The sequence below is a fragment of the Mixophyes fleayi genome, chromosome 7 (assembly GCF_038048845.1).
Source record: "Mixophyes fleayi isolate aMixFle1 chromosome 7, aMixFle1.hap1, whole genome shotgun sequence".
In the NCBI taxonomy this organism is placed as follows: domain Eukaryota; kingdom Metazoa; phylum Chordata; class Amphibia; order Anura; family Limnodynastidae; genus Mixophyes; species Mixophyes fleayi.
This window is the reverse complement of record NC_134408.1, coordinates 25229327-25252590: the sequence shown is the minus strand read 5'-3', so window position 1 is coordinate 25252590 and position 23264 is coordinate 25229327. Positions and strand designations below refer to the sequence as shown.

The following is a 23264-nucleotide window of genomic DNA, read 5'->3' as shown; positions in this document are numbered from 1 at the left end:
AGAGTGTTGCTTTGGGAGAGTTACCTAGCTTTGCCAGGCCTTATAATGCCCGTACCACCTGCAGTGGCAGTAGTTCCACCACAGTGCCGAGGGAAGGTATAATATAAATTGACGTAACTTGATACCATTTGCATCATTACACTAATAACATCCCTGCCCACTCAGTTGTCATTGATGTAGGTGGGGTTTGATGATGCACTTTGCATGATCATACCACATCCACCTTATAGGAAGATGCTCTCCCTTGCAAGAAAATTGCCATATTATCCATAAGGTATCCCCCTAATTCAGGAGGCAACCATGTGCTAAAGATATGGACCACCTATTCTGCTTCTTTTCATATAAAGTCAATCTACAGAACCCACTAATTTCTGTAAAAGCAGCATAATATGGTTCTATAATGAAATCTGAACACAATTGGTGAAGAAAACCAGTCAGACATATGAATTTCATTTCATAAGGAGGTGCATTTCACACACCTTCTCTATTTTGTAGATGTTTATATTGCAGGTGGCTCTGGTAACGTTTTGGTTGTTAATGTTCACATGCTCAGCTTGACTATAAGTTTCTCTAACTCTGACAAGGCTCCAGTTGCTCTCATTTGAGTTCAGTTTTCTTAAACTTTACTTATTTAAAGCCACTTTCTACCAATTTTTTTTTTTAATTGGTACTCATATCCCAGTGAAATAATCATAAATATATATTGATCAAAATTGGCAAATATTACAAATTTTTGTATCTTACGTTTGTATCTTAAGTGCCAGTCTATAAGCACTGAGATTTGCATCACTACCCTCTATTTCAGGGGTCAGCAACCCCCGGCATGCGTTCCAGACGTGGCACGCAGAGCGGTTTTCACTGGCACACCAACCCCATGGTCACAACCAGACATTAAGGGGGCGCGTTGTTTTCGGTAGCTCTGAGCTTCCACCGCCAGTCTCTCTGGGGGAACAAGTACTTTCCATTTGGACTGTAGATACTGCAGTGCAACATCTAGCGTCCGGCTGTGTCCCTTCTTCTCCCTTCAGACTCTGTGCACTGTAAAAGTGGCACCTGATCCAAGTTAATTAGCTCTCCCATCTGCATTGCAACCCTGACTTTTTCTGTCTCCATTTTTTCCTCCCAATGTCTGCCTCTGGCCCCTGCAGAGCCGTAAACTTAGAATTCTAGCGCCTGGGGCGAGAAAGAAAAATGCTGCTCCCCCTAGCGCTCAATTTTAACCGAATTAACCTAAAATATTCCGAAATTGCGCCTCCCTTTAGCGTTACGCCTTGGGCGGTCGCCCAGCCCGTTACGGCCCTGGGTCCCTGCCTACGTGTGCCCCGTTTGTGTGTATGTCTTATATTAGGACTGCCTGTCCCTTTCTCTCTTTGTGTGCATGTCTCCCTTGTCCCCTCCATCCCATTTATTTCCCCTTTAGTCATATGTGCGCCCACAACCCACAGTGCTATTGCACCTTCTACCCCCTTGTCTTCCACTTCTCCTCTCCTGAATGTGGTAGGCAGTGTTGTTAGCTGCCAAGGAGGTAAACGACCAAGGCAAAACCGCATCCAGCGCCACATAACTGAACCTGAGACTGGCGGGTAAGCACAACCTTCCTTTAATAAATTGTATGGGCTTTTTCTTCAGAGGGTTACCTCTGGGTATAATACTGCTATTGTTGGCGGTAACCCCTTCTTTTTTTTGCCATCTCTGAATGACAATAACAGATGAAACATTTTTTTAATCTTTGTTTACCTTTTTAAATGCCCTATCCTTTGAATAAAAATGTGTGTATATCTATATATGGCACACTTGGATGTTTCAGCTGGAAGGCGCACTGGCAATAAAAGGTTGCTCTATATCCTTCAGCACAGGGCTGAATATAAACGCAGGTGTTTATAACATGTAGTTCACCTTAATACAGGCACCTATAGTATATTGTTCAGATATTTGCAGAGGGCCTGAGGAAAAATATATTTTGTGCTGTGCTGGCAAATACTTTTCTTTATTATTTAATTATCACATTTTCTTTAAAAAAAATATACACAAAAATATAAACACAGTAGCTGCTCTTAGTTCAGCGTGCTTGTGTCATTTTAAAAAGGGTATCTCCTAAAAATTACTTTTAAAATCAGAATCTTAAATTTAGAAAAGCCTGTCAATCAAATAGGTTATCAAAGGGATTTCCATGTCCAAGATTCCCATCGCTCACTAGTGACACGTTCTGTCTGCCATCTGGATGTTACTTATGTATATATATTACAAACAGGCCTGGCCCCAAGATTACAGGAACTTTAGTACATCTCTGCTTCTCCTTAAGTGCAGCCATAACTCAATTACAGCTCGGAAAACCCTTAAATTACATCAGAAAAACAAATCATAATACAAATATACTGAAACAAAATGGATTCTGAATTCAAGATATAATTTCTTGGCAAATATCTTCCCCCTCCCCCCTCAAACTACAGTCAGTACTGCAGAGGATATTCAAAAAGGATTGCCAGCCCATACAGATGGAGTTAGTCCAAGACACATATGGCAAATGTTCTACAGGTGGAGGCTAAGTGCTTCTGTGTGAAGCCATCTTCTATGGGTGCCGTTATTTCCTACTCTGTCACAGCTCCTTATTAGTAGATCGTGTTATGTCACCTGCCTGGTAGGCAACAAATTCCTAAAAATGTAATACAGCACACATTAGGCGGTAGAACATTAATACTATCCTATTTGCTGCCTGTACAGGTAGGAAGCTGAACAGTTATTCTGTTAATAGCACTAATCCATGGTAATCAAGCAAAGAGAGGTTCTCCAATTAAATTTTATAGCTTTACATACATAGGGGTATATTTACTAAACTGCGGGTTTGAAAAAGTGGAGATGTTGCCTATAGCAACCAATCAGATTCTAGCTATCATTTAGCTAGTGCACTCTACAGAGTCTATACCATGACAGCTATAATCTGATTGGTTGCTATAGGCAACATCTCCACTTTTTCAAACCCACAGCTTAGCAAATATACCCCAGAGTCCAAAGAATCAGGTACAAGACCCCCCCCCCCCCCCCCCCCTCCAAAAAAAGGCATTTAAGTCAGCATGCTCTTTATGCAAAAAGCCATTTCCTGGGAATGCCTTCCTCTTAACGACACAGCAGGAAAGGTGTAAGGACTAGTGCTAGTCTGGCAAACCTGCGGCTCGCCAGGTGTTGTGGAACTACAAGTCCCAGCATATTGTGCCAGCTAGCAGATGACTATCTACTGGCACAGTGGAAGCCAACTCAGGAGCAGGAATAGCACAGTCAGGATAATTTGACACACAAGTCAAGTCACTTTGTAAGAATAGATCTTGTCCCCAGGTCAGCTCTCCTGCTGTGTGCTTAGGAGAAAGGCACAAGACAACATAGCGTATCAAGCATGAGCTGGAGGAAATGCTCTCCCCACGCCAAACCAGGTCACAAGAGAGCCCCGATTTATTTTTCTTTGACAACTCCATCTGTCCGTAAAGTTGTACAATAACAACAGAGAACCTGGTGATGTCTGAGGCGCTCATTATTAATGGAAAAACAATTAGAGTGACCTAAACAGTGGAACCATCTCCATATTAAGCTAATAAACCCTGCCCTCCCTGTATTGTGATGATGTCCTTGTTATCCAGGAATAACAGTGTTCTGTTGATCCCTGAAGCTTCTCTGGGTCCTGCAGTCCTCTTGCAGCTCTGTGACAATGAAAGTCTCTCTCTGTAACATTGCAGATGAAGTCAACGCATCGGGCGATAAGGAAAGGCCATGCCCGGCATGAACGTCTGCACAGGATGACCTGGTAAAGACGGGTGCGCGGGAAGAGCGGCATGTGTAGGGAGTGCTGCGTGAGCTGGCAGAGATGTGTGTGTAGGCAGAGCTGCATGGGCAGGCAATGATGTATGTGCGGGCAGTGCTGCATGAGCAGGAAGTGTGGGGTAACCAAGAGGTGGCGTATGAATGTGAGGGTAGTACGTAGGAGTCAAAGTGGGATGAGCAGGCTGCGGCTGAACTGGGCCAGATACCACCAACTGCATTAGGCTGGGGGAATAAAAAAATAAAAACACAAAAAATAATGAGGGTTAATTGAGCATTACTCTGCAGTGATCTACAAGAAAAAAACAAAGTTACTATTATATGGGTCAATAGCCCTGTCATTAAATGAAAAAGCCAGGTTACAAAAAAATAAATAAATCCCTTCAAGTCCACCCCAACTAGTAGAATCCTCTAACCAGCTTCCGACCCATAACGTTGAAATGGTCAATTTACACCAGCTGAGCTTGGAGGATCATGGGACAGCTGGTGCTAGAAAGGGTAGTATCTCCCAAATACCAAGTGTACCAGGCATGGGGGAACCATGGATCTGCTATTGGAGTAGAGAGCAGTTCAGGAGCAAAAATGTTTTTTAGCTGATAAATCTGTAGCTATGCAATAAAACACGATAGAGAACATGAAGGGGAATACAGGTGAGAAATTACATCTATAGTATAACAATTTATAATATATACTAACTAAAAAAAATAAAAATAAAAAAATGATATATTTCTTACACGTTAAGGTGACTGGGTTTTCAATAGATATAGACACAAAGTGCCCGAGACATGAAGGAGAGCGAAGCATATAAAAGGAGTAACTTTGCATCTGGGCAAAACTATGTTGCATTGGAGGGGAGGGTAAAAATAAAATGTGGGGACAGATTTATAGGTGGAATACGGCATTCCCTAGACACACTTTAAATGTCAGTGTACAAATAAACTATCAAATATTTGTGTGCTACAAGAAAAAGCAGCCAGTATTTTCCTTACACGCAAAATAATAAACTAATTTGCTCCCCTTGCATTGTAACTTGGTTTGTCTAGGAGCAAACTTTTTTTTTTTTGTTTTGCTCTCCTTAAAATGTATACTTCCTGCTTAACCTTAGCCATAAATGATTTTACATAAAAGCTACTAGAAACATTCACAAGTAAATATTTAAAAGCTTCAGGCTCTTCTTAGTACTATTGGGTTTGGTCACTGGGAGATATTTGTCCTATACATAATCACATGTCCTGTGTGTAAGCATATTGAAGGATATTACAAGAAGTATTTTGGGACCTAAAATATCGGATAAAGGAACGTGATGTGGGGTATATAACAATGTTACATACAATACCAAACATCTGAACTGATGCAAGTTTGAATATATATCTTGTCTTCTTTCACTGGAAGCATGTGATGTTTAAACTCACTTTACATGTGATGGTCCATTTCATTTTAATCAAATAAATACAGTATATAGAAAGCACTCACTTATTATGGGGGAGCCTTGCACAGAGGGTCCTGAGGTCATCTGAAAGAAAAATACATTATAGTAACAATGAAATCACAAATGTCATGGCTAAGTCCCATTGTACACTCTAGTGTCTCTGGAAATTATGGTAGTACTGAACTTTTTAAGAAAAGTTCACTGTGCAGGGTTGCACTAAACAGCAGATTCCCACTGCAGCTCTTCATAGTAGAGCTTTCCTTAAATTATTCCTTTTAACTACTTTATTTTTAGACAGCACATCTTACTGAAGAATGATGGTTGGCTTTCTCATATAAAAGTCAACATTGTCTTTGGAAAACAATAGTCAGTAAAGAAGAGTGATAACTGGTGACTTCTAAACATTAAATATGTTACCCAAGCTTGTGTGTACTCCTGAGAGCCGCAATGGGCGGACAAAACCTCTATGGATACATCTTTCTGGAGCCACAAGGGAGTCTGCCCTATTGACTCGGACACAAATCAATTGAATAAAAACAGTGACGTCCCAGGACATCGCTCACTCACGAATGGCTTGCTTGCTTGCTACAACTATATTGGAAATCTGCACATCCATTAGAACCTTCTGAGTTTTGAACATTTCCTTTAGGTCTGATCCAATACTCACCACGGGTGCAAAGTAACGCTCCTGTGGCCATGGAGACTTGTAGCGCCTGTGCCAGCCGATCCAACGCCAGCTCCATCTCTTGCTCGGCATTCAGTGGGTTAAGCTCCTCACAGAGTTGTCCCAGCTCTTCGACTAGAGGTACCAACTGCTCAAACAGCACTAGCGCCAGTCGCCCATATAAGTTTTTCTCGGTCAGGTGAGTCTGGAGGACCATAAGGCCCTGCAGTACACTCAAGTGTAGCTTGGAGTAAAGGCTTTGATTGTCTCCAGTCACCCCACCACCAGCCGCCTTCTGCTTGCGTCTGTAAGCCAGGGGGGCTATCACGCACCACCGCACCAGGCTCATTAGTGGCGAGAAGTCCAAGAAGCCGATGGGCAGGTTGGCGGTGATGGGAGTGTTGAGGAAAGTGATCAGAATGAGACGGGGATCCTCGAAAATCCAGGTTACAATCATTTCCAGGAGATTATGAGGGGGGAGAAGATCCTCTGCAATATATTAGAACAGAGACTTGTTTGGAAAGATATATTTTTGTAATCATTTTATGCTTCTCACTTTGGAACAGCAATGGTTAATGAAGTATAGTCATAGTAATTATACTGGTCTCTGTGAAACCTGGTAATTAAAAATATATAGTAGAAACAACTGGAGACAGTATTGATATATCCTTTAGTTAGGAACAAAGAAAATAAAAAAGAAATAACTCTAAAATTGGTACGCACGTGTAAGTTTGCCTCTCTGCAGAGCAACTTGGTTTTGCCAAAGGTTGCAAATTTGCTCCCGACATTAAAAAGGTCCATTATGCATAATGTGTGTCAGATAAAACTAGATGACTGTAGAGACTTGTGTACAACAGCTAAACATTTTCTCCTCTTTAGAAAACAAGAGAACACTGACCATGATGGAAACACAACAACTATAAAGAGACAGATTGTCACTCACCTGAGGACATGTCATACAGTGCAGCAACTGCAGTGATGAACTGACAGCAGAAACGAGGGCTGACACTGAAGATCTGCTTTAACGTCTGAATAGAGCCTGGAACTAGGCCACAGTAGTCATCCACCAGTGCTTTGGCCAAACGAACACAGTACACAGCTGGCGTGCGCTGGCATTAACATAAGAAGAATACAGAACAGAGTCAACTACCTCACATAACTTCACAAAGCAACATAAAGCTCATTAACAACTACTAAAATCAACAGCTCAAAATGTAGAGCTCTCCAATGTCTGTTTTACCCTCGAGACATAATGGGGCATATTCAATTGTTAGCGAGACGGGTGAAAAAAAACGCTCAATTCAATTGTTAATATTGCATCCACCCCCTCGTGCTCTATTATTGGCCCTAGTGAGTTTGAAATGAGGAGTGGTTAAGGCAGTCATTTTAGTATAAAAAATTAATGCAAATTAATTCAATCAAGAAGGGCCCCAGCACTGCACAAGAGAATGGGCCCCCACACTGCAATCAAGAATGGCCCCAGCACTGCACAAGAGAATGGGTCCCCACACTGCAATCAAGAAGGGCCCCAGCACTGCAAGCAACAATGTATATTTTTCTTAACTTAATAAAAAAAAAATTTCTTTGAGCAGACCAAGGAGGTGCGAGATGAAACAACAGATTTGCCTGTTTCACAATCAGCGTTAAAAAACAGCCTATACTTTAACATTGACAAACGGTTGGAGCGCGATAACACCGTTTCGGTAACAAAAAATAAATAAATTAGAATTTCGGGAGAGGTTTCCGCACTCGAAAATAAGGAAAAATAGCAAAAAAATGACTTAACGCGCTCGAACTTCGAAACTCGCTAACAATTGAATATTGATTCAATTGAATAACAATTACTCCCTTTGAAACGTCTCCCACAATCTGACTTATCTGCAGTCCCCCAAACTCTACATATCCAAGTGAAACTTAAATTCATCAGACGCAGCAATCACTCAATATACATATTATTTGAAATTAAATTAAAAGGCCGGTATTTACCTACGAACAATAAGATTCTGTAAATAATTATATAGCATTAGATTGTATTTCATGAAAGTCGACCGTTTACCAGTTACTCTCTGTACCTGCAGCCATGAAGCGGCACATTCCAGCACAGGTACCCGACACACTGCCACCGCCATAGACGTCAGCTTCCCCAGCAGAGCCATACGCTGCTCATCTGCTTTATTGCCCTGTGGGCTGAAGAGCGAGGAAAAGATGACCTGACGGACTGGCTCCTTGCTTTGCTCCTGGAAGTAGTTGCAAAGTATCTCCAGCAACTGCAGTTCTTGCATGTCAGTAAGACGCTAAAAAAGGAGAAACATGCAGCTAGTTAATTATTGGGGCACGTACTTCTACTTATACTTATTAGCCCATTCAGTCATTTTGACTTTGCACTACAATATTGTAACTATGTTCTGAAAAGAAACTGAAGGGTCTTTGTTTGTTCAATAGAATAATTTGTTGTTGTTCTAGCAGGGAAATGTGACACATATAACAAAATAATTGTATAAATGATTCTGCTCCCTGTGTACAGATGACCATCACAATGTCTTAGTAGAACAGAACATGCAGGCACCTTGCCATGAGTCCCCCGCTCCTTGAGGACTTGGAAGACAAACTCTTCAAGCAATTCGATGGGCCCTTTCTCGACCAGCGGCACCGGGGCGCTCTGAAGCTGGCTGCTGAAATAGATGTCCAGGTGATAAAGCAGCTCCTTGGCTGCGCTGAGGGCATCACGACGCAGGAGAGAATGGCGAATGTCACTCATCGTGTCCCTGTCAAAAAAGAGCAGACAGCTTAGTTTACACACATGCCATAAGGTCAATTTTGGGAAATCTGTGGTACAGCGATTGCTGTGGGACTACAAGTCCAAGCATACCCTGCCAGCCTGCATCCTTTGACATGTAATTCAACAACTGCATAAAATCTACAAAATGCTTAAAAATTATGTGCAGATTAAATAAGTAAATTATTAATGATAACATAAATACATGGCTATGAAACCATCTCCCCCATAGCATGATTACCAGGCACCTCGGGTTATCCACAAGCAATACAGCTCTGTACACTATTATACACATATCAGAATAAAGCCGTTTAATAATCACCTTCCACCCAGGACCGGACTCTTCCTGCTCACAGGAACCACACACGATTACAACGGGGCCTGCAAAACCCAAGACATCCCCACCCGGCCACCGTATCCTACAGTGGGCGGGGCTAATCCAAGCCTCGATCCAGTTTATTCAATCGATGGCAAGTTTTTTTTTATAATTTTTTTTTTCTTTTTCAAAAACAACTTTATTTAAAAGTAAGCAGACATTGTCACGTTGATATACACTGCCTAATATGAAGATGGGAAACTGGAGAGTGTTTTACCTGCACTGTGATGATTGACTCCGCAGAGATTAATGTTACTGTAAACACAGTTGTTGTAAAAGTGGAAATTCCTCAAATGTGGAAGATGTCCCAGATTACCCAATAACGATGAATGTTAGGTGCTAGTAGTGCCTTTTTGTTTGCAGTTTATACCTGGGAATATCAATTCGTCCCTATTTTTCAGTTTTGACCAACTGCACAATAAATAAATAAGAATATTGTGCTTATTATTTGGACCCTACCACTTCTTATAAAAGAGTACTTAAAATGAAATAAGCGCATTATATACAAGTACATTAAAAATAACATGATGGAGGTTCTAGTGCTTCATGATCTGCTGTGCATGACCTGTTTAGATGCATCCACTGAGCAAAGTACACCTGCAAATACAACCAAACGTTTCTGTGCATTATATATATATTTTATATAGAACGTTTGGCAACAAAGATTCCCAAATTAGTTGGAGGTAGTGAAGCACTTACCTTCAATGTTGGCAGGGGCATGTTGAAAATACCTTTTTTTTTTCCACTGAGTTTTACAGTTTACTTGGGTGGATGAGGCTTGTTGATGTGATTGCCCTACCCTGAGTATCACATACAGCACTTACCAAAGCCTGAGTGATGAGTGTGTGGCAAAGGGCTAATCACAGCAAACCACGTTGTTTGTCTAAAAAGTATTAATAACCCAAAAAATATTATCTCACACTTGTTAACTTTGTCCGTAACTCAAATCAAATCAAGATTTGATTTAATAGCTAACACTTTATGGGAGTTCATTGGTTATCCCTAACTTTTAACCCACTACAATTCAAATTAAATTAACCAAAGTTTGTAAACCAAACAATTCTGGTTTTTTTTCAGTTATGTAGCACCTAGAATATCCAAGCTTAATTAGCACATGAGATCATTCATAAGACAAAGATGATATTAAATGGAATTGAATATGACAATATGAAAATGTGACAATACCTAAGGTATATAAAAAGATAAAATAACATGACACATACAGTCATGGACAAAAGTTTTGAGAATGACACAAATATTATTTTTCTCAAAGTCTGCTACCTCAGTTTTTATAATGGCAATTTGCATATATTCCAGAATGTCACAAAGACTGATCAGATGAATTGCAATTAATTTCTAAGTCCCTCTTTGCCATGACAATGAACTTCATCCTAAAAACAACTTTTCCACTGCATTTTAGCCCTGCCACAAAAGGACCAACTGACATCAGGTAAGTGATTCTCTGGGTAACACAGATGAAAGTGTTGATGAGGACAAGGCTGGAGAGCACTCTGTCATGCTGATTGAGTTAGAATAACATTCTGGAAGCTTTAAAAGGAGGGTGGTGCTTGAAATCATTGTTCTTCCTCTGTTCAAACCATGGTTACCTGCAAGGAAACACATGCTGTCATCATTGATTTGCACAAAAAAGGTTTCACAGGAAGGATATTGCTGCTAATAAAATTGCACGTAAATCAACCATTTATCGAATCATCAAGAACTTTAAGGAGAGAGGTTCAATAGTTGTGAAGAAGGCTTCAGGGCGCCTAATAACGTCCAGCAAGTGCCAGGACCGTCTCCTAAAGTTGATTCAGCTGCGGAATCGGGGCACCACCAGTGCAGAGCTCGCTCAGGAATGGCAGCAGGCAGGTGTGAGTGCAACTGCACGCACAGTGAGGCGAAAACTTTTGGAGAATGGCCTGGTGTCAAGAAGGCCAGCAAAGAAGCCACTTCTCTGCAGGAAAAACATTAGGGACAGACTGATATTCTGCAAAATGTACAGGGATTGGACTGCTGAGGACTGGGGTAAAGTCATTTTCTCTGATGATTCCCCTTTCAGATTGTTCGGGGCATCTGGAAAAATGCTTGACCGGAGAAGAAAAGGTAAGTGCTACCATCAGTCCTGTGTCATGCCAACAGTAAAGCATCCTGAGACCATTCATGTGTGGGGTTGCTTCTCAGCCAAGGCAGTGGGCTCACTCACAATTTTGCCTAAGAACACAGCCATGAATAAAGAATGGTACCAAAACATCCTCCAAGAGCAACTTCTCCCAACCATCCAAGAACAGTTGGTGATGAACAATGCCTTTTCCAGCATGATTGAGCACCTTGTCATAAGGCAAAAGTGACAATTAAATGGCTTTGGGATCAAAACATCGAAATTCTGGGTCCAAGGCCAGGAAACTCCCCAGACCTTAATCCCATTGAGAACTTGTGTCTTGTGTCTTTTTCTTTGATTAAATGTGTTGTAACTTATTACAAAGACTAAGGGCTAGATTTACTAAACTGCGGGTTTGAAAAAGTGGAGATGTTGCCTATAGCAACTAATCAGATTCTAGCTGTCATTTTGTAGAATGTACTAAATAAATGACAGAGAGAATCTGATTGGTTGCTATAGGCAACATCTCCACTTTTTCAAACCCGCCATTTAGTAAATTCAGCCTTAAGTGTAGTGTACAGCCCTTTGAAAGGTTAGAGGGCCACTAATGCCACCCCTGATGTGTAGCAGGCTGCAAGGAGAACTACATTACAATCTAAGTCAGAGTATGGCTTTTTAAGATGTTTCCTAGCACTATTTTGAACTTTGTAGATCGGAGTGACAAAAATCAGGGTAATTGTTCTCCGGTCATTAGTTTTTAAAAAAAAACATTCCGTATTGGTGTGTTCAGTACTGGTGTGGTCATTACTTGTGTGGTCAGTACTGGTATGGTCAGTATTAGTGTGGTCAGTACTGGTATGGTTAGTATTGGTGTGGTCATTACTTGTGTGGTCAGTATTGGTGTGGTCAGCATTGGTGTGGTCAGTATTTATGTGATCAGTACTGGTTTGGTTAGTACTGGCATGGTCAGTATTGGTGTGGTCAGTACTGGTGTGGTCAGTACTGACGTGGGCAGTATTGGTATGGTCAGTACTGACGTGGTCAGTATTGGTATGGTCAGTACTGGTGTGGTCAGTACTGGTGTGGTCATTACTCGTGTGGTCAATACTTGTGTGGTCAGTACATGTGTGAGGCCCTTGGAGCGTAGCAAGGCATGAGGCCCTTGCAGCGTAGCAGGGCACGAGGCCCTTTGAAGTGTAGAGAGGCAGAGGCCTCTGGGCGAGATGAGCGATAGGCTTTCGCGAGTGTAGCAGGGCTGCTGCCCTGTAGCGAAGTAGGACATTGGGTCCTTGCAGTTAGAGGGACAGAAGATCCCTGATGGTTAGTAGGGCAATAGGCCCTGATAGTTGATAGTGGGCATTTGGCCCAGGTCTAGCGGGATGCTAAGTCCCAAAGTAGTGTAGGGGAGACTCGGTCCCATGGTAGTTAAGAAGTAGAGTCTGGAGTGGTTTACAGAACTCCTCCACCCATCCAGAAGGGCACCTAAGTCCTGAGCCCCAGGACAAGGCAGGCCTAACAGCCAGGGCTTAGGCCGTGGGCGAAGCCCTGAGGAGTGACAGCATCTCCAGGCGTGGGAGTGTCCCGTGCGAGGAGAAAAAGGTACCTTGTGTTCCATAGCGGTCCCTCGGGATTGAGTATCTGGGGTGCTGCGGAAGGGATTGTTGTTGTGGCTTTGTGTTCCTTGTTTTGCAGGTGTGATTTGTAAGACAAGGTTTGTGGAGAATCTCTGGAGCGGAAGGGAGAGAGGGAGTCGCCGTCGCAGACCCGAGTCCATGAGTATAGCCGAGGTGAGGGTTGTTCCCTTGATGCACTCACCTTGTGGAGCTGTCCCTCCCGTATCTTCCCCTTTCCCCTTACAGTAAAACGAGTGCCCTGCACATGGAGTCAGGGGCCTTCCTCCCCTGTGGTGTTTGGGCGCTCGGACATTCCCACCCCTCCCCCAGTGGACTTCTTATATCAGTATAGCTGTGGAGGGGGATTCCGGATATGGTTGTCTGTAATCTTCCTTGATCGTACATATGAAGAGTGACTTAAACACACAGCATTCACAGTGATATTATGTGTTCCTTGTCACTTGCCTTGTGTAGTATGTTCAGAATGGGGATGTTTTCTACAATTAATTAATTACAGTGTTAAGTGACATAACATTTCATTGTGTGACAGTCTCTATCCAACAACATCAGTATATATTGACTTTCTAGTAATCTATTTGCTATACTTGTATGGCTGTCCTTCTATGAGTGAGTCACTTGTCTGAGTCATTCGAGAGCAAGGTAGACAGAAGATTTCATATGCATAAGCAAAGATCCTAATATATAACATGAAATATTCCAGCTTTTTAACAGTCACATGCAAGACAAGAGAAGTGCAGGTGTCCGTATGCAAAAAGAAAAGAGCAGACATGGAGTTCTGCATACACAAGTTTTCAGCTGTGTAAAATATGTAATTCTCTAATAAATTCTGATATGGCTGTAATATTAAGTTGGTAAGAAACTGTAAGGGTTTCAGAGTATCACCCTTTATTGTCAGGTCTGTGATTGATCACTAACTGAAGACTCCCTACCTACTCGTTGTACAGAGATCGCTGCAGAAATGATCTACTAGTGACATTCCACAGCTTAAGGAATCACACCATTGTTTCTAAGTTACACCCCAAAATTGTCTCACAAGGATTTATTCTTAAGGCAGAGCTAACACCCAGATTTATCAGTCACATAATAATTATATCTTTCCAGCCTTATCATTGAATTTAATCTTAGAAATCTTAATATTATATTATACACAAATTTCACTTTTTGTATATCCACAAGGTGTACTAATGTATTACATTTTAAGTATTTGGCTTATAACTATTTTACCATGTACAAACCTATATTTCTTTGAATGACAATCTTATTGTTACAATGGAGACTCTTTCAAAGAATTGCAACAAAGTCAAGGATGTCAGTGTTTTCAATAAACAAACACTGAATATATTTATGAGTGGATTTATTCATTAATAAACAAATTAGTCTGGGGATAATCTGTGATAAATATTATTCTTGACACTTTGTGCTATTTATGTCATGTATTTTAATCTTGCAAGACTTTATTTAATGCCATAACTTTGTCCTGTTTATATCTTAAAGGGAATCAATAAAGAATATTTTTAATGTTACTACATCTCTTAAAATAAGTTAAATATCAGTGGATTACAGCATTCCGAGTGCTCCTATCAGAGATATTGTTTTCTTTTGAGGCCCTGTTATATAGGACCAATTTATGTAATGTAGTATCTATTATTGCCGCTGATCGCAACAATTAGAGATACATTTTCTGATCAATTTACGAACCTATTCATGCCAGGACAGCCGCTCCGTTAAGAGGCTATCCAGCAAAGACAATTCTATTGAGAAAGCCTAGCATTATTCCCTATAATACACAGGTTGTCCTATTGAACACCATTAGGAAGTGATGACACAGATTACAAGAGATCTCTTCAAAAGTCACCTTTTATACAGATATTATTTACTGTAGTTTATACACATTTTAGCATCAATTGTGTATTATAAAGATGTTACAAGCCTGGAGAAAGCTTAGTATCTTCATCAAATTGCAAAACTCCTTGGTGGCTTTTAATTATATTAGAAACTAGATTTTCACTAGATTTTATTCAGTGTTGGGCTCCCTTATAATATCGGGCTCTATGGCAGTCACATTGGCTGTTTTGACTATTCATCATCATCATCATCATCATCACCATTTATTTATATAGCGCCACTAATTCCGCAGCGCTGTACTCAATCACATCAGTCCCTGCCCCATTGGGGCTTACAGTCTGAATTCCCTAACACACACACACACACAGTATGTTTTTGAAGTGTGGGAGGAAACCGGAGCACCCGGAGGAAACCCACGCAAACACAGGGAGAACATAGAAACTCCTCACAGATAAGGCCATGGTCGGGAATTGAATTGTAAGACAGAAGTGCTAACCATTTATCCACTGTGCTGCCCAGATTGCAAGGCTTTATTTAATGTTATTTAATTGTTATGCTCTTGTATGATTTTATACTATATTACAATATACTAACTATTGTAGCAGCAAGACCTAATTCTATAGCGGACTCCACCACATTCCTAAGTACTCCTATACAGATTTATTGATCTCACTGCTGGTGGTATTGACAGACTGTGGAATTTGTGGAAAGTGTCCCCTTGCAGTTAACCTATAAGTATCTGTCTAGTAAGTGACAAACCACCGGCTTCTCTAAAGAGTGTATTCCTATACCACCGCTTTCTCTAGAGTGAGTATCATTACAAAGTAATACTAACTTTCTACCATTTTATTTTTATTGATGATGAAGATTTAAATCAGTTGGATTTAATAATTTAAAGACCTTAATTTACATTTAAGCATGGCATTTGATACTGTATTACAGTATAAAGTAATTATTCATTCAGGAAACTGAAATTCCTTGCTTGTATGGCATTCACGGTGCTAAAGTTAGCTTAGGGAGAACTGTGTGTTTGTGTGTTTTGGTGGTTGCTGATATTAGGGAACAGCAGGACCCCCCTGCTTTATAGATTAAAGGATAGATTATATACAAGTCTTTCCACAATCCCTTTCAGAGGTGATGGTTACCTTTTTTAATAAATGTTACACTTTCCCTTTTTACAATAAAATGGGGTATTAAATGATAATTGTGCTCATACAACAACATAAAATATATGTATTTATGATATAAAGCCCGATTACAACCTGGAGGATAATATTTCCTTCCTTGAGATTAAAATTCTGATGGAATTAGTGCAGAATGGGGATTATGAGAGTAAAAGGTTGATATTTTATTGCTTTGTGTTATTCTCCTTTTCAATATGACGTAACGTTGTTACTGACAGCAGTTGTCAGTGTTTGGGTGTATTGAGGAGTCTGATGTTGTTGTGTTTACATGAATGTAGTCTGACATATGTCATATTACTAACGTGTATGTACGCAGGTTCATTGTTTTGTGCAGGTTTGACTAGATCAGGGGGAAACGAGCTTGTTCCGTGTGGGAATGGCTACAGTAATCAACAGTGATTAATAACCAAACACTGCAACCAAACCTTATTTATATCTATAGTGATTACCTCATCCCGTCTTGTGTATTAATGACTCACTGTCACAGGTATGATAAATGCCAGAAAGTGGGCACTGTGCCCAAGCAATGATAGCATGTTAGGCTATGTTCACACGTGTGTTTCCGAAAGCTTGAAAAACATTAAAAACTTAGATGCAATGCATGGTCTTCCATTCACCGGCTCTCTTTCTTCATCAGTTGTTGTGTGCAAATAATACTAAGGGGTATTTTACTAAACTGCGGGTTTAAAAAAGTGGAGATGTTGCCTATAGTAACCAATCAGATTCTAGCTGTCATTTTTTTTAGTACATTCTACAAAATGAAAGCTAGAATCTGATTGGTTGCTATAGGCAACATCTCCACTTTTTCAAACCAGCAGTTTAGTAAATATACCTCTAAGTGTTCCATCATGGCACACAAGTGGGTCTGTTTATTGAGTATGTCGGTTTATGAGTGTGCCTATGGAAATAATATGTGTATTCTACATCATGCACACTATTTTAAAGTGCATTTGTTTCTGCATTTATCCGTTAGCAAAACAAAACTAGCACAATAACCTATTTAGCACACAGAACGTCATTTTTCGGAAAATTTCTATGTATTTGACTTGAAGGCGAGGTGCTATAGTTATTCATTTATCCAATGGTTATCGTTCCAAAGCTCATCGTATCGTTTCATTTGATTTTTAAACTCAACTAAAAATCTCGTTCAACAATGGAACAATGTCGTTCCAATCCTGCAGTCTGTATGCACTCACAACCACCAATCTGCCGATAGTTCCTCTAACAGCAACGCCTCTCTGGGCGCCTATATTTAAATGTATGATGTTGTCTCTACGTCTCCCACGTGGTGCGCTGTCAAAACTTGAAGTAAATCTTTTAATGGCGAATCAATAATAAACTTTTTTTACATGCTCCAAATGGCATCTATGTGTTCCTGTATGCAAGTGCATACAGGAACAGTGTGAAAATGGGAAAATACATATTCTCAATAAAGTCTTGTTTATTTACTGATGTGACATGTCCAATTCTTTTATATATATATATATATATATATATATATATATATATATATATTGTGTGTGTTCTTGCCATAACGAGAAGCAAAAATCCAGTGCGAGTATTATCTGAATAGCTCTAATAAAAAGACGGGTTTTCAAAGAGCTTTTAAATATTTGTAGGCTGTGGGAAAGTCTGATTGAGCGTGGTAGGGAATTCCATAAGTGGGGAGCAGCACGGGAGAAGTCTTGTAGGCTGGAGTGAGAGGTGGTCACCACAGACGAGACAACGAAAAGGTCAGAGGTAGATCTAAGAGGGTGGGAGGGAGAGGATTTTGATATGAGATTGAAGGTGTATGCAGGGGTGGTGTTGATGAGGGCTTTTTAGGTAACAGTGAGTAACTTGAATTGGATTCTGGAGGACACAGGGAGTCAGTGTAGGGATTTGCAAAGTGGTGCTGCAGATGGGGAGCAGTGATAGAGGAAGATCAGCCTTGCAGCAGGATTTAAGATGCATTGAAGAGCGGATAGATGGGTGAGAGGAATGCCAGATAGCAGCAAGTTACATTAGTCAAGGCGGGAAATGATGAGAGAATGGATAAGAGTGTTGGTAGCATTTTGGGTAAGAAAAGGGAATATTCTGGAAATAATTCTAAGGTGGAGGCGACAAGACTGGGAGATAGTTAGGTTGTGAGGAATAAAACAGAGGGTGGAGTCAAGTGTGACACCAAAGCAGCCTGCTGGGGAGACTGAGGAAATTGTGAGGGAGATTTGTGGTCGAGGGGACAATTTATAGGGTGAGATGATGAGATGAGTGCAGAGAATTTGTTCTCGGTTACTGGAGAGAATGAACTGAGGGTGGAATGAGGAAATATGATGTTGAACTGTGTCGCAAACTCATGTTCTGTGAGTGATGAAGAGGAAGGAAGCAATTGAAAGAGCAGGGCTGTAAGATGACATTATGAATTTATAGTGGAGGAAATTGGGATTGGAAAGATATTTCCTCCATTGAAAATGAAGGCACTAATTAACCCCCTAGATGGTGTTTGTTCACATAAGCTTGACAAAGGAGGCAACCCTGAAACCTTGCATTATATATATGTATGGTGGCACTGTGGTTAGCATTGCTGTCTCACAGTCCCTAGGGGCAATGGGTCAGCTTCCAATATCTTTGTGAAGTTTGTATGTGCACCTCGTGTTTGCATGGGTTTCCTCCAGGCGCTCAGGTTTATTGGCTTTTGACAAACCTCACCATGGTCTGTATGTCTGTCTGTGTGGTAGGAAGTATAGATTGTAAGCTCACCGGGGCAGTGACTAATGTGAATGATTAAATATTGTCCCTAGAATGAAGCATAATATGTTGGCGCTCAGTGGTCGAAATGGAAATTTAGAAGTGGCGGTATGAAAAATGGAAATATAAGTGAGTGGAATCAGTGGTGGGATTCAGTCGGTTCTCACCGGTTCGCCAGAACCAATACCTAATTTTAGGCTCGGTTTGGCGAACCAGTGACTACAGGCTGAATCCACCATCTTCGTTGGTGGGGGGGAGCAGACTCCTTGAAAAAAAACAAACAAAAAAAACTCACCTGTGCGCGACGTCGGCACTCCTCCTCCCTGGTCTGTCCGCACTGAATGTCGGACGTGACGTCGTCACGTCACGCCCGACATTCAGTGAGTGAGGAGCGGCGCAGAGAGGAGTCGGCAACAAGAAGACAGAAGAGAAGAAAGAAGCCGATAGAAAAGGTAACTGAAGGAACGTAACCAAGGGGAAGCAAAGGCAGCATGGCAGACATTTTTTTCAGGGGCAAAGGCAGCATGGCAGACTGTTTTGAGGGGCAAAGGTAGCATGACAGACTGTTTTGAGGGGCAAAGGCACCATGGCAAAGTGTTTTGAGGGGCAAAAGCAGCATGGCAGAGTGTGATGAAGAGGGGCATTACTGTGGCATAATGAAATGGGGGTACTACTGTGTGGGATAACATGACTCATTACTGTTCTTATCTTGATATTAGCAGCATAAAGTATTATTTGAGTATTAAATTATGTATTATTTGAGTATTAATATGCATTAAATGCATATTAATTTGAGTATTAAATGCATGAAATATTAAACTACCTTTCAGTATATCTTTTTGTAAATTAAAAATGGTCATTAAAGCAGAGAACTGGTTGTTAATTTATTTGAATCCCACCACTGAGTGGAATGTGATAGTGTTACAATGCCGGCAGTAGGAGAAGTGGCGGTATGGCATACCACCGTATACACCCCCAGTCCGATCACTGGTGGCGCTATATAAATACCTGGTAATAATAAAACAAATAATTTGTGGAATGAAATGTAAGCCATTTGCACTGATGTTGGAGGACAGTGTCTTCGCCTTGTATGTGAATGATAAAGGTCACAAGTTACTCTTCTATGCCTCAAGCACCCAATATATTACATTACTCAACATCTATGCCAGCTACTTTGAATGTTTAATTACTCTTGAAACCCCACCTACAGACTGCATGATCTGACATGTGCCAGGTTTGTTGTTACTATGAGTGTGTTGTGACATACAAATGTTTATGTGTCCTACTTTTTCAAACACTCATTTGTTTTTTACAACAGGTGCTAGAGTATATAATTATCCTTTCATGTTTCTTTCCCTATGGTTATTCATACAGAATATATGTTAAGTGAATTAGTCTGGGAGATTATTTGTTCTTTTTTATTAGAGGTGGTTAAAACCTCCTATCTACACTTAGACTGAATAATCCAATCATCCAAACAAGAATTTTCATTGTTGATCATTTTTAAATCTTGAAATTGTATTGTTCATACATTCATTTATTTATTTTTTAAACTGTATTCTTTTAATAAAGGTTATATTATTATTATTATTATTTTTAAACAAACAGGACCTGATTCATTAAAGAACTGAAAATGCTGTGACGTCCCATATTCTGCATAAATCACTCTCCGCATGCCAGAACCAGACCATATGGGCAGCGCGGTGGTTTAGTGGTTAGCACTTCTGCCTCACAGCACTGGGGTCATGAGTTTGATTCCCGACCATGGCCTGTGTGGAATATATATATGTTCTCCTCATGTCTCCTCAGATTTTCTTCCACACTCCAAAACATACTAGTAGGTTAATTGGCTGCTATCAAATTGGCCTGTGTGTGTGTGTTAGGGAATTTAGACAGTAAGCTCCAATGGGGCAGGGACTGATGTGAGTGAGTTCTCTGTACAGCACTGCGGAATTAGTGGCGCTATATAAATAGCTGCTGATGATGATACAACAGTGAACGCAGCAATGTCCAATTCATCTTCGAGCGCAAAGGGCGGTACAGGGAGGGGTGTGGACGCATGCACATAGTCTATTTCAAAATAGGGACGTGCCAAGCTCAAACGCACACAGCGGTGTCCGACTCAAGCTTTGGGCATCTCAAAGGTACGTGTTTTTCTGTCTTATCACTTGCCCCAGCTACAGGGCTGGAATAAGTACCGATTACTAGTGATAACGATCGCATAGGCAAGCTTTTTGCTAAAAACCACACAATACGTTTGTTTTGCTTTGCTTAATGAATCAGGCCTACAGTATGCTAGTCTTCTTTGAAGCTTGAAAAAGGAAAAGCCCAAGGTAAATATCCACAGACAAATCTCTCTCTGGTAAAGTTTGGGTCAGGACAAAAAATATCAACTTGAAACAATTAAAGCAAAATAAACTTAATTCCATCTATATAATTTCCATATTTATCCATACTGTTAGACTATGGCATTCAGGTGAAACTCCCATGGCTCTCAGAGAGCAGAGAATAGATCATACAAACTAGTTGTGATCCATTCCATCCTTCAGACATCTGTGATTCTTCCAGTTAGCTGGATGGCTGTTTCCATTGAGCTACAATAAGGCAATGTATTGTAGGGAACTGAACAGTCGAGGAGATCGTTCGATGTCTCTGGGCCGACCAAGCAACCTGCATCCCGTGAGATTAAATTACTCAAATACCCTCTCAGAGTCCACACAAATTGGCTGCATAACTGAACATGACAATAATACATGATACGTTTTTCACAGAGAAGCTGAGCAGATGTATTTATAAGATCGGGATAGTTATTTATTTGATTGGAATAGTTTGTGTAGATTGTCTATATTTTTTACACATTATATTTTTTAACCAAATTCTAAATAAATAGTTTATTATGATCAACAAAAACAATATTGACATGCAAAGAGTAAAAGCTTGTTGAATATTTTTGGAAGCATACAAATATTTCCAAGAGGTAAAAGAAAAACATTCCATCATATAAAAAATAACAATTAAGATATAATTTCCAAAAGCAGGGTTTACACCAAAACTGCATGTCTCTTGTACAATTGTGCCTACTTTGCCCTTGACACACTCTTGCGTGTACACATACAACGGGGTCACTGCCCTTCTGAGATGGTTCTGCATTGTGGAAGTGTAGGCGTTTAACACACTAGATTCTAAGTGACTTAAGACACTTCCTGCCTGTGGTTGTTTGGTCCACTTGTCTTCTTGAAGCAACATTATCCAAATATTGAATTTTACTGTTTGCCTGCTGCTCAGATTCATATTAAATAGCTTAGAAAAATGTGTTCCATTGGGTTTGTTTTTCACTTTAAATCTTCCAGTATGCTCAACTGCAAACCATGCACAAGTCATGTGCTTAGATGCCCAAACACCGTCAGTCCAGATGCAGGCAGTGGCTGACATAGTGGTAGCATTGTGTCCTAGCAGTTCTTGGCCTTGGAAGTTAAATTTTAAGCTTGACTGGGATAGTAACTGATATGAATGAATACATTAATTTGCAATGGAATGTGTTGGTGCAGTAGGAATTAAATCATAATATTAATATTATAATAATTCCGAATTTTGTTTCCAAATCTGAAAAGCTCTGTGACTCTACGCAATGGAGGAAAATGCCTCAATTTCGACTGTATCAACACCTCACTGCTTTATTTTTAAATACTAAGGTCATGAATCCAAACATATTGGTTTTGTCCTGTACATGGCCGTTGTAATCGTTCCCCAGAAAACAAAAAATGGAGGATGCCAAAATAAACACACATACAGAATAAAAAGAAATTCAGTTTAAGTTTAATAGGCATACTGTATCTCCATTATGGTCCTTTGCTTGTAATGATGAACATGCAGCACAATGACACTTACTGCCGCCCTTTACTGTTGATTAATTAAAAAAAAGTAATTATCTTGCTTAAAATATCCCACCCCTTGAAGGTGACATTGTAACGAGATAACCATTGTTATTCACTTGTCAGTGGTTCCAATGTTGTGGCTGATCACGTGGGAAGCAGGATGGCTCTGTCCCACGCTGCACATTGCCATGATTCACACAGAGCCGTAATGACACCCCGGAGCGGGATCTAAAGATCCCTCTTCCACAATGCTCTCCCCATAGGGTAGAACAGATGGGCTTGAGTTCCAAAAAACTAGGATTTTTGGAGCTTATTAAATTGCCCCAGACCGCAGTCCCTATTGAAAATGATGGGGACTGCGGTTTAATGTGAAACTTACCCTAATGAAAAATGTATCCCCCATATTTTTTCCCCTTTCATTCCCCGCTGGGCAGGGTTGAAGTGTTGATTATGACCATATGGTGCTCTAGGCATGATACTGGTTTGGGCCCCTTGTCCCCCTCAATAAATAAACCACTTTAAAACATAAAAATGCATTAGGGTAATCCAGGCACCTTAGTGCCTGCTGAGCCCTACGTTGACCTAATGTTCTGGCTCTGCCTAGGGGCAGCCATCTATTGCTGTCTGTCACTGCATGGAGTATGATAAGGTACCCATGGTGTAGGTAAGACCCCAGACCGACTTAATCAACCACTGATAACATGATATAAACTACAGTGTATATAGTGTTGATGTATACTGGTGTGACCGTGACCTGTCTTTCATAATAAGATAAAGCAATGTTGGGAGGAGCAGCATTGTTGGCTGAGGCAGATGTGGTTGTATGGGAGGATTTATTTTATATAGCCT

General features: G+C 40.6%; 1 protein-coding gene across 1 annotated transcript; it reads right to left on the bottom strand.

The window, feature by feature from the left end:
* Positions 1–3505: 3505 nt before the first annotated feature.
* INTS15 (integrator complex subunit 15) lies at positions 3506–9117 on the bottom strand. The gene is made up of 7 exons (XM_075179437.1): positions 8999–9117; positions 8467–8665; positions 7973–8194; positions 6844–7009; positions 5904–6389; positions 5281–5320; positions 3506–4032 (listed from the first exon to the last, which is right to left on the bottom strand). The coding sequence occupies exons 2-7, from the start codon at positions 8656–8658 to the stop codon at positions 3732–3734; spliced, it is 1407 nt and encodes a 468-aa protein (XP_075035538.1). The 5' UTR covers positions 8659–8665; positions 8999–9117; the 3' UTR covers positions 3506–3731.
* Between the last annotated feature and the right edge of the window lie 14147 nt (positions 9118–23264).

Excerpts from the sequence above, each read along its gene's own strand:
- INTS15 (XM_075179437.1), bottom strand. The coding sequence starts at position 8,658 with ATGAGTGACATTCGCCATTCTCTCCTGCGTCGTGATGCCCTCAGCGCA. Across the intron at positions 8,195-8,466 it reads AGCGGGGGACTCATGGCAAG|CGTCTTACTGACATGCAAGA; the intron begins GTGCCTGCATGT and ends CTCCTTTTTTAG. Across the intron at positions 5,321-5,903 it reads AGCGTTACTTTGCACCCGTG|ATGACCTCAGGACCCTCTGT; the intron begins GTGAGTATTGGA and ends TTTTTCTTTCAG.